The sequence below is a fragment of the Amblyomma americanum genome, chromosome 1, assembly GCF_052857255.1.
Source record: "Amblyomma americanum isolate KBUSLIRL-KWMA chromosome 1, ASM5285725v1, whole genome shotgun sequence".
Classification (NCBI taxonomy): Eukaryota; Metazoa; Arthropoda; class Arachnida; order Ixodida; family Ixodidae; genus Amblyomma; species Amblyomma americanum.
In genome coordinates, this window is record NC_135497.1 from 407,005,001 (window position 1) to 407,017,117 (window position 12,117).

Genomic DNA, 12,117 nt, shown 5'->3' on the forward strand with positions numbered 1-12,117 from the left:
TGAGTCTGCAGCAGGGTACTGTGGTGCTGTGCGGGCAGCCAGACCCTGAACCTTAATACCCGACCGGTGCAGGCTAGCTGGCCTTGGGGAGAACGCCGAGCTCCAAAATGAACATCCTGCCACTCAGCGACACACTGCCACGACTGTCTCGAAGCCTAGCTCTGACATTCGATCCTGCGTGTACACCGGCTCGCAGCGCACGCGGCCACACTTTTTCATTGTCCGCCTGGAACCACACAGTGGCATAATCCACATCATCACAGTGATGTCACGTGATATGTGATATCTCGCTTGTTCAGTCATTGCAAGCCATGTCACGCCTCAGGTATGCTTGCCATGACAGACGTGACATGAGATGGCGGCACCTCCAGACGACCCGACGAGCTCCTCATTCTCTCATGGAAAAGAGAAAAACAAGCTGCATCCACGGGGCGAGATGTGCACTTGGCTGGCAGTGCTTGCACACCGTAGCATGCCCCACATCACTTTATTGCAGTGATTGCATACTTGATTACACTGCTCAGACACAGTTAGGTTATCGTTGCCACGAATATGGTCAGTTGTGACTGAACATTCTAATAGAGCAGAAATTCGAGCCTGTTGGTAGGTCATCATGATGTGTTGGTAGCGCGAAGACACAAGGGCACAGCAGGGAAGTGTATGGGACGAGTGCAAACTTTCGAAACATTTATTGAAGTACGCAGTACCTCACAGGAGCCGTCACGCATGAGCAAAGCCTCATTCGTAAGAATGGTGAAAATAAACTTAAAGGGCAAGAGTAGTGGGAAGGGTGGAGACAATGAATAGATAACAGATTGTTAAGAAATCAGAAAACGCTGCTCTTTCTGGGTCACAAGTACTGAGGGCGTGCTGAGACATCTGCCACTCTGAGCGATTTTCACCACTTGAAACAGCTCACATTCGAGCCTTCCTTCGTGCCGACCGATTATCGAAGTGTTTGTCAGCAGAGGGTGGCATTTGCAGTCCTTACAATGAGGCGATAGATTCGAGCCGTAACCGTTACCTAGGGAATCGTAATGCTCCCTTAATCGGTCGTTTAGACAGCGGCCCGTCCGACCGATGTAGACTTGACCACAGCTCAGAGGGATACTATAAACAACACCTTCTTCCTCTTTTTTTTCTCTTTAATTTAACCTCTCCCGCAATGCTTTCCATCAGTATTTATCTCCCACATTCTCATCGCCACGCAGAGTAGCATGCCAGCGAGGCTAAATTCTATGCCTTCCAATAAAGAGCTCTCTCTCTCTCACCTTCGTTGCACAGAACAAAACTTTCTGCATGATTTTTACAGCACCCATATTTATTTTGGCCCTTGCCTGTCGCCATGCGACAAAGCATCGATATTCTGCACGGCGCGTTAAAAACGACATCGACTTCGAATTTTGCTCCAATTCTCTTGAGATTATGGGACACATGATTCATGTACGGCGTGACAATGACGCTTCTTTTCTTTTCCTCTTCTGTGCGCCTTTGCGAAAGTCTTTCTATCTTTTTTGTCAACGTTTCAGCCACGGGGACAATCACGTCAAGAGGGTATCCAGAATTTTCTAGACGCTTGACTTGGGTGCTGAAGCTTTTGTTTGTCTTGTGATGACACGATTTCAAAAGTGCTGCATGAAGGCAAGACATGGCTATCCCTCTTTTTACTAGCTTTGAATGGGCTGAGACAAAAGGAAGCAAAGACATCTTGGTACGCAGCGCATACGTCCAGCATACATGCCCAGGGTCATTGAAATAAAAACGAATATCTAAAAACTGCAGTGACTCAAGTTGAGGTAGTTCAAGGGTAAAATTAAGGCTCGCAGAACAAGAATTAAAAACATCTAAAATCGAGGTTGCCAGGACGTGTAAACAGTATCCCGGGCCCCTCAGGGGGCTGTCTGCAGCTTGCAGGCGTTGGTGAGTGGTGACACCACGGGTTCCCGAGCATCCGCAAGCAAGGACATCCCCGCAGGGGGATGATGGTGAACAGTGCATCACCACGGAGCCGAGCAGCCGAGCAGCCGCGCTTCGCCGTGCGTGGCATTGCCGTGCTCGGGGAAAAGGGGATCTTGGTGGTTGAGCCGATGCCGAGCGTTTGGACCTTTAAGGCCCCTCGGCGGAGGCAACGCACCACTTTGGCCCCAGCTTCCTGTAGACGGCACCTCCGGCCTGACCCGACCGGGGGAAATCGGCAGTCGCCTTTTCCTATCCTCCCCTCTATCTTTCACTTTCCTACCCCTTTCTCACAAGTCTCCTGTCTCCTACTCACTTCTAGCACACGCTCACGCTACTCAGCACACGCTCCTGTTGCGTTATGTCTACAAGAGCCAAATTTAGGGCCTCACGACAATAACTTTCTTAAGAATTATACTGTTTTCCGCCGCCACCGAGAGCAGGCGAGCAGGCTGTCAGGAGGTGTGGCAATTATAGTGAAAAATGGTGTCCTGGCTAGTGAGCTTAAACTATAAACAAGACTTGAGGCTGTAGCAGCCACTCTGCTTGCACATAAAACCATTACGGTGTGCTCTGTATATATCGAGCCACATCTGAAAATAACACTGCTTGGCTTGGAGGGTCTTTGAAAGCACCTACCAGAGCCATACCTGGTAGTTGGCGACTTTAATGCACATTCTCGTTTTTGGGGAAGCGAGAAAACTGACGCTAGAGGGCAGCTCATCGAGGATTTTTTTCTATCCACTAATATCTGTTTGCTGAACTTGCGTAAACCCACATACTGTTACCCATCATCGGGGAGAATGAGTGTTGCAGATTTGTCTTTTAGTTTACCGCCTGGTTTTAGCGATTTGAAGTGGAGTGTTTTAGACAATCCATATGGAAGCGATCATCTCCCTGTTATAATAGTTCTGTCATCCTCGCCAACAGTTATTTTAACGAAAGCGCGGTGTTAGAAACTAGATATAGCTGATTGGGCATTGTTTTAAAAAAAAAGTCCAGTTTACAGGATTTAATTTTAGAAAACCACAGCGTAGATGAGATAAATGAAATGTTCACAACATGCATTCCTTCTGCTGCACATGTATCAATTTCAAAATCCACAGGAGTGGTGTGCCAGAACCACAAAATTTGGTACACACGGGATTGTAAGGAGGCAAAAAAACTGCAGAATAATGCTTGGGGAGTGTTTCGCAGATACCCAATTCATGAGAACCTTATTTTTTTCAAAAAGGCGAGAGCACATGCGAGGGTTTCCGGTGCAAGACAGAGAAAACATCATGGCAAATTTGTGTCTCTTCTATAAACAGCTCAACCACATCAAAACAAATGTGGGAGCAAGTTCGAAAATTAAATGGCCGCTACTCACCTTTCACAATTCTTCTTTTCACTACACCTGGTACACAAACGAGTTTAGGGGAACAGGCAGACATATCGGGGTATAAGGTACTTGGATAAGGTACTTGGGGAAACGCTGAACTCCGCTGGAACATCCTTTTTCTTGCGGCCGCTGTCCACAGCTCTCAATATCTGCAGTTTTGTCTCGAGCGAGACCGCCTTCCGCTTCATTGCCATGTCGACCTGGCGCTGCACTGAGATGATGCCGAGGGTGCCGCAAAGCAGGCTCTCTACGCAATGCCGGCTCGCCACCGCTGCCTCGCTGTTGCCAGTGTTGCTGCGCTTGTCTTCACCGCTGGACAAGTGGCGCCCGCCCTTCGGATCTTTGTCGTCATATGAGCTTTCAGAGTTTTTGCACACTGTTCATTGGTGGCGCGACCAGTCAAACGCGCAATTTATGTGCCTGGCCACGGAACTTTCTGCAACCTTTTCAAACGATCAAAAAAAAGTGTGCTTGTGAATTGGCTTCCAATATTTATTTTGCTCTTTTTAAGCTACCTTTAGCGTTTTGAGCCTCGCGTAAACTAATATTTCTTCATTACAGCCGATATCGCTGTGAATCTCGCATTTTCAGTTTCGTTATAAAAGAATAAATGTCGTAAAACTGAAGCATAACCAACCAAAGTTCGAATTTAGTTTGCTATAACCGATAATTCGCTATGTCAGTGTTCATTATAACGAGGTTCAACTGTATATGCAGTCATTTCTAAAATACAGAAGTAATAGCCGAAAAACAAAGGCTCCCAACAAGTGGAGGTGCTAATGAAAAATATGATGGTCTTATTGCACTCCAGGAAATCAACACTGTACTGTCTGCTGGTAAGAAAAGTGCTCCAGGACCCGACCAAATACACCATAAAATGCTTGCCCATCTTTCCAAGCCTGCTGTAGAGGCACTTTTAAGATTTTTTAACAAAGTATGGGTTTCGGGGAAAATACCTCAAGTCTGGTAAAAAGCTCTTATTGTACCGTTCCTTAAACCTGAAAAACCCCCAGCCTCTCCTAGCAGTTACAATCCCATCGCCCTGACTAGTTGCCTCGCAGAATCCTTTGAAAGTGTCCTTAATATAAGATTAACGTTTGTCTTTCAATCCTCTGAACTTCTTGATGCCCATCAGTGTGGTTTTAAAAAGATTGCTGCGCAACAGATCACCTAGTCTGTCTTGAAAATACTGTTCGAGAAGCTTTCGTTCATAAGCAACACTGTTTCGCTGTATTTTTCGATTTAGAAAGGGCATACGATACGGCCTGGCGGTTCGGAATTCTTCAAGACCTTGCCGAGCTTGGCATCCGAGGAAAAAAGACTTCTTATCTAACCGTTATTCATTTCATGTCCGCCTGGGTACAATCCTTTCGAGGAGTTTCATTCAGGAAAACGGAGTACCTCAGGGGTGTATTTTAGGCACAACTCTCTTTGTTGGAAAAATGAACTCTCTTACGAAAATAATCCCAAGCTCCGTTATGTACTCAGTCTATGTGGACGACCTTCAAATAGCTTGTACTTCCTCCAATGTATCAACGTGTGAAAGACAAATACAAATAACAATAAATAAACTGGCAACATGGGCGGAGAGAAATCGTTTCCTGTTTTGCCCACAAAAATCGGTGGCAATTCTGTTCTCACTCAAGACGAGGCATACATACAGATCCCACCCTACGCCTGAACAAATAGCATTACCAGTGAAAAATGAGCATAAATTTCTTGGTATAACATTTGACAGAAAGGTCACTTTCTTACCTCACGTAAATGCATTGAAAAAGAAGGCTTCTCGAACCCTAAACTTACTCAAAGTGCTGTGAAGAAAACACTGTTGAGACGATTGGACATGCCTCTTACAAATTTATCGCTCTGTAGTCCGCTCCACCCTGGATTACGCATGTATAGTGTATGGGTCAGCGAGGCCATCGTACCTTAAACGGCCAGATCCAGTACATAATTTAGGCTTGCGTCTTTCCACTGGCGCATACAGGACGTCGCCCATAGACAGTCTGTATGTAGAAACGAACGAACCATCACTTACAGACAGAGGAACGTTGCTCACGTGTTCCTACATTCTAAAAATCCGTTCGCTACCCAAACACATCTGTCACCAAATAGTCACAAAGTGCCCATCCAGTATACTGTTTAACAACAAACTGCTCTTGCGTTTTGAAGAGATGTGCCAAAATCTCGGCGTACTGGACACATTGCCTGGCATTGCTGGAAGACTAGATTCACTGCCGCTATGGTACAATTTCCCGGAAATCTATGATCTCACTCTTGCACATTTCAGCAAATAGCAAAGCCCAACCACAGCATATAATACAAGAATTTTTTGCACTCCAGGAAAAATACAGTACTTGCACAGCTTTTTATACAGATGGCTCAAAAACCGATCTTTACGTTGGAAGTGTAGTCGCACAAGGTAATTGCAATCATACAGTGAGGCTACCACAGTGTGCATCAATCTTCACTGCCGAATGTTACGCCGTGTCTGTAGCCATTGAAAAAATAGTAAAAGAGAACCTCGCAAACAGCATTATTTACACAGACTCCCTATGTTTGCTTACAGATCTCCACTCTAGAAATGCAGTCATTGCTATGCTTGGTGATATCATACACAACATAGTAATAGCCGCAGCTAAAGGACAAAGCCTAAAACTCTGCTGGGTACCGAGTCATATCGGATTTAGGAGCAACGAGAGAGAAGACTTTTGTGCTGCTCAAGCAGTGACAAGCAAATCAAGAAAGTAAATATTCCATTAAAAGATTGCATGAATTTAATACATCGTAGCATAAGACAGTCAGAACGGTGGTAAATTATTGCATAGGAAAAAAATCAGGAATCCAGTGTCCTGTGTTGTGAACACTCAACAAGTGAGTGAAACAGTAAAAGGCACTTGCGGACTCGTCGTTCAAGCGCTATCCTATTTCGTTTGGAAGATATTCCACCTGACCTTCTTGAAAAAAAAAAAGTAATGAAACAAAACCCCGGAAAAATCAAGATTGGCAGTTGCCTTTTTTCAAATAGAAGAAATTTGCAGCCAAACGTTGTAGGTTATGGTTTTACCATTCCAAAGGCTGCCCAGGATATCGTACGCGGATGGCGTACGTCAAAGGGGAAGTTATTTTTTGGGCATTGTTCCTCTTTAAAACGAAATAAAAAGAACAAATTGCGGCATGAGACAGTGATATATTGGTTTCACATAACGCAACACAAAGGTTAAGCTGCTTAGGTGCTTGTGAGCGAACAAAATCAATTCTTCCAGTGACAGAAAGGAGCGCCAGGAAAATTTTCGAGGTAGCGGCCGCCATCCCTTGCCTCCCGTTGGTGCCGTCACTGAAACACAGCCACTGATTTCTCTTTGAAAGGTTAAAAGTAATTTTCCATTGGTTTCTTGCATCTTCATTGGCAGCCAAGCGGTAATGCATTAAAAAACTGTCTGCGACTGTCCTGTCGGCCCCTCTTAGCCGCACAGCATGCGTACTGACGATGCGCTGTTGCTGCTCCAGGAGTCTACGCCAGCGCCGTGGCGCGGCAACCTCTTCTAAAGCCTCACGGGGAGAGTGCTGGTTTTGCCGCTACACAACCTTCTAGAACACTGTACCACCACCCTTACTCCACTTTCTCACCCCTCTTCCACCCTCCCGAATTGCCGTCCACCTCCCACCCACTCATCTCCGTCGGCCCCACCCTTCAGAAAAATTCTGTTGCATGTGTGAAGCCCCATCTTTGAGCAAAGCATTCATTAGCCCTTTCAGAATTGCATTATGTTCTGCTATCGAAGAAAATCTGAAAATTTGTTTGTATGCAGGCAAACCTTGATATCACGAACATGGATGTTACGATTTATTGGCTATATCAAACTCTTCGTGAATATTCTCAATAGACACATGTAATTTTCACTTGATATATCAAACACGGTTGGCCCTAAAACGGATATATCTAACCCCCCAGCAATAAGCGGCACCCACTCGGACGGCAGGTGGCACACTTCGCCACTCTACACAAGTGACTGGAGGTGGTGCGGCTGGAGTTCGTGTCAAGGTTCACGCTTTGATCTCATGCTAGTGTTGAAATCTCGCACTCGCCAGCTGCGCCAGAGAAGATAGAGCGGTACGGAAGGTTGGTAGCTAGGAGGTCAGCACGTGTTGAACCTCTCACGTTTGCCGACACTACCCCGGAAGCAGTGGAGTAGGCAGCTGCCCTTTGCAGTAACTGTCCTGCACTCATCTCGGCCGTCACAGGAGTGATGAAAATGACGATAGCTTTTGCTTTGACGCACCATTTTTCATGCAACACAGTTGTGAAGCGGGGAAGCCACTATTGCTGGCTCTTGACCAGCAGCTGGTAGAGCTGTTTGGGGATACCGCTCTAGCTGGGTTTTGACCAACTGGCATTGTTATATGGGGAAGACAACCTAACTGGCACTCAGTTCTTTTTTGCTTGTGGAATCGCCATGAATGCCTTCAGAAACTCCAGTAAAACTTCTGAAAATGTCTCCCAGTTTCTTTAACAACATCACCTGTTTTGTGATGCCTTGACTAACTGAACTGCTCTGCTGTTGTGCGTGTTTTTGACGAAATTTTGTTATGAACTTTGGCTATATCAAACTATTGCAGTTTTTTTTGTTTGCTATAATGAGATAACAGAAGCGCCTCAAAAATTTTTTAAATTCATGTACACCACGCACGTCCATGCTCATGCGATTCCAGGCCTATCCTAAAAAAAAAAAACATTTATGCCCAGTTAATTATTTTTTTTATCAGCAGCTATGGCAACAAAAAATCAACTACAATGTTTTTAACAAAGTAAAACATTCCACTGCACAAGAGAAGAAAAAAGTTACAGCACCAGACAGCACTTGCTAGGAGCACCATAGAACTTTGTGATGTCAGTCTTTATTTCTTGTTTTTGAAAAGTGATTCTTTTTTTTCTAGGCACGAAATGGCCCTACCATTCTGTCGAGCAAGGATTCCAAATGTTTCTGACATCGTGAAAACAGCTCTAGATGCTTCGAATAAAGTTCCAAAAGTGGTGTGCACAATCGTAGATGCTGAGTCACAGAGAGGGTGGGTAAAACCGTCAAGGTAATCATTGGGGATAAATTCAGCTGCTTTGCAGAATTGTCACTTCAGATGTATGATTTTCCCGTAATTTTTTTTTGTACTGCCTGATTCCTGGCACTGTTTTCTTTCGATTTTTATTGCATTCATACCATTTTGATATGACTCAGTGGGCATGCTTAAAAGTTGGTCAGAGAACGCACATCAATGCATGAAACAAAATGCACTTGAAAGCTGAGTGCCATCCTTGTGTGTTTGTCTGTTTGTCTTTGCCTGATCCCAACCTTTTTGTACTGCCAGGATGGCAAAGTCACCAATCAATCAGCCCAGGGGAAAGGTTTATCTTCGATACAGTGGAACTGACACAGCATGCCTGCAGTATTCAGAGGCCCCTAGTGAGCAATCTTTGCATGCAGGTGGGTGCCCTGGTGTGGGCCCGGCTGGGCTCTGCACGCCGCTGGCCAGCTGTGGTGGTCACGGAGTTTCCATTTGTGGCCAGAGACCAGCTGCACCTGGCCGCCTGTGGGTCTGCTGGCTGGCTTAGTACAGAATCTCCCAGGTGGGTATCTCGGGGCCACTGGTTTCGTGGGACTGCTCTCTGCCTGAATATATGCTTGGTAAGCAGTGTGATAGTTGGTGGCAGAGTTCCTGAGTGCCAATTTAATGTGTGTTGCAAAAGACTGCAGGTAGGGCACGCTACGAAATCTGCCTTAATTTTGCATTCGCAGCTGTGCATCTTGTTATTTGCTTTTGCGTAATACTGCATGCAGTCAGGTGCAGTTATGTGCTGCGAGAATCCAAAGCACCATGGTGTGCCTCAGCATTGACAGGCTGTGTATTGGCACTGTGTGTTTTTTTGTTAATGTTAAAAGGCATTAATGGATACACAGTATTTGTCTTCTTTGATAGTAAGTTTAAACTGGGGTTGGTTGTCATTGATTATGGACAGTGCGATTTGTATCGTTTATGCAGAGTTTTAACATTGGGATGTGTGGCTATTGTGTGATCTGACTGGGGATGTGCTGCATAAAGCAGATTCCTAAAAGCAGTGCATTGAGTAGGAAGCCTCATTGTGTGGAAGAGAAGAAAAAGGAGCCCCAGCATGGTATCCTGGGGGCATGAAGTGTAGCGACAAGCGAAAAGTAGCTGGAAGAAACGTGGAGATGAGTTCAAGAATGGTGAGTTTCCTTGAAGACAAACTGTGGTAAGGTGAGGCATTAAAGCTCAAGTAATGTGAAGGACATTTAAAGATTGAGAAATGAGGATATCAATGGTAATTTCAAGGTCAAGGCTTGTAAGTCCTGAAGAATTGCAGATGTTGATGAGCTTTACTAAATTGGCGGTTTGAATATTTGTACAGGTTAGTGTGAAAGAAGGTAAAACTGATTAATTCGTAATGCACGCAGTTTGAATAATTCAAAGTCCGAACAAATGAAAGCGAACAAAAGATATGGTTAACTGCCATCGGGAAGCGGCCAGGTAGTGAGATTTTCCCTTTTTATTGTTCTAAAAATTTCCACGATTGCCTTTCTTTTTTTTTCTTCCCTGGAAGGTAACGGCCAACACTTTCTGTTCTAAAGCTGGACCTGAGCAGAAGGCCTCCTCTTCAACTAGAAAACTGAAGAGGAGACAGGCGGCTTTCAACGCATCCGATTTTTGTAGTGGAGGGCTGTGTCGGAGTCGTGAAGGAAGGGCTATTGCCCGTGAGCATGGTCGGGAAGGCTGAAAAATACGGCAGCATGTGGCCATTCTGCGACTGCTGCTTTTTGACCAAAATGGCTATGTAACCTCTGCCACTCGCATTTTCACACCTTTGAGCCGCGGGAGCTGCTCCGTTTATGTTGAGAAGCAAAAGTCTCCACGACAGTTGCATATTGCCCAATTTTCCATCCTTCTGACCCCGGGTTGCTGTGAGGCACTGAACGAATGAGTGTGCTTTTTAAAAGGGAATATCCTGTTTCGATAACAGACCAATGTTGACTCCACACATGGTTTCAGTCTTCCTTTTAGGCGTTTTGGCAAGGTATTTACCGCAGATGGATGACATTTCTAAATTACTGCACCCTTGTACTCTCCGTATGTTTAACTTGGGGTGACTGCTGCTACCAATTGCACGGAATATGATGCAGAGGGCACTGGAAAATTGAGACAAAGACACACAGCAAATATCAGGGAAAGCTTCAATTCTCTGGTTTAGCACACGGGGTTTTGTGCACGGCTGTGGTTTCGGAGTGCCGGAGACACTGCGATGTGCCTTATTCGTTGTATCTTGGAACTGGTCGTGTCGTCCACTGCTCAACAGCAAAGCCTAACGTAGCAAGCTACTGAAGCCTTCAAAATCAGTAGCTACAAGCAACAGTCAGGTACACATCTCGGAGGTCACGCAGCCAGTTGCCGCTGCCATGCTGCCGCTAACATGAGCTAGAGCCTCCCCCGCTCTCCGGTCCGGTCATCCTGCCGTTTTTACCCTCTCCACATATCCTCCTTAGAGGCAGTGGAGCCTCCCGTTTGCACAGGCTGCCTAGTCGTGGTGGCACATAGATATAGCCCGCAACAGAGCCCGCCGCCTGGTTTACATAGACTCTAATAGTGTGTGGGTGGACCGTGTCGCACTTTTCGAATGATATAGAAGTTCAGATTAATGAAATCTGAATTCACGTGCTTTCACTGTATATGATGAAAGGTGCTGGTGAAGTGCCTAACATGTTTCAGCATTTAGCGGAGACACTAGTGATGGATATGTGTGAATGTTGCTTGGATAAAAAGTCACTTTGCAAACGGGATGGGCTGGCTGGTCATTTAGTTGGCCTGTCGCCACATGCAGTGCTTCTAGTAGTAATAATGTGTGGCTCCCACACTGGTTTCTCTGCAGGAGATAGCGGCAAGGTCATGTACGTCTCCATGCGCTGATCCAATGGCCAGGGCCCAGGCCACTTTCCTGGCCCACAACGCGGCCGTGGCGGCACATACAGCAGGACCAGGTGATGCTCATTTGCAGTAGCCATGGTGGTTGGGTGCACTGCAGGTTTAGTGTATGCGCTGGCGCTGTCTGTTTGCTTTGCATGTGGTCTCCGCATGTGGTTGATATAGACTCAGTGACACAAAATCGCATAGTCAGTTTCACTTGCAGCAAGTGCTTCCCTCACCAAAAACGGTTCCTTTGGGGCTTGCGTTTCATGATGGGGTGCCACGGAATATGTTGAATGCAGAAAACAATACTGTGTAGAAAAACTGATTGGAGGTTGTGCAGTTCTAGCTCAATTGATATGATCTGCACACCGATTTCATACACACATGTGCATCACATTCCACAGCCTGTGAGCCACAAAGCAGTCCACATGCGAGGCATTTATAGACATAGACCAGGTAAATGGTCACATCATTGCATGAGGGAAACTTATGGGCTGTCGTAGGAAACAATAAGCGCATCAATTGTTCATATTGTCACGACTCGGTAAAACCCCGAGGATAAAAACGGTTTAATGGTCAACCAGACAGAGTCCCTGCGCGTTTACAGCTTCTTCCTCTTTTAGCATTGCGCTCGTAGATCCAGTCGTCATCTTTTGAGTCTTCTTGCATGCGGCACTTGCCCCCCTCCTCAGGAAGCATCGTCTCAGTGATAAGAAAAGGAAGTAGGAGGTCAAGATCAGTCCGAGTAGTATGGCTTCATACGTACAAGATGGACGGCGTCGACTTGTTGCTGGCGTCGTTTGGAT

General features: G+C 45.8%; 1 protein-coding gene and 1 long non-coding RNA gene across 2 annotated transcripts in view; both read left to right on the top strand.

Moving 5' to 3' along the window:
- LOC144115762 (uncharacterized) overlaps nt 1–12,117 on the top strand; it is a 78,786-nt gene that overhangs the window by 45,000 nt on the left and 21,669 nt on the right. The window contains exons 4-5 of the mRNA XM_077650262.1: nt 8,818–8,960; nt 11,274–11,382. Of these exons, the coding sequence (XP_077506388.1) occupies nt 8,818–8,960; nt 11,274–11,280 (150 nt within the window). The 3' untranslated portion in view covers nt 11,281–11,382. The remainder of the gene's footprint in view (nt 1–8,817; nt 8,961–11,273; nt 11,383–12,117) is intronic.
- LOC144115763 (uncharacterized) overlaps nt 1–12,117 on the top strand; it is a 69,253-nt gene that overhangs the window by 2,933 nt on the left and 54,203 nt on the right. The window lies entirely within an intron of this gene.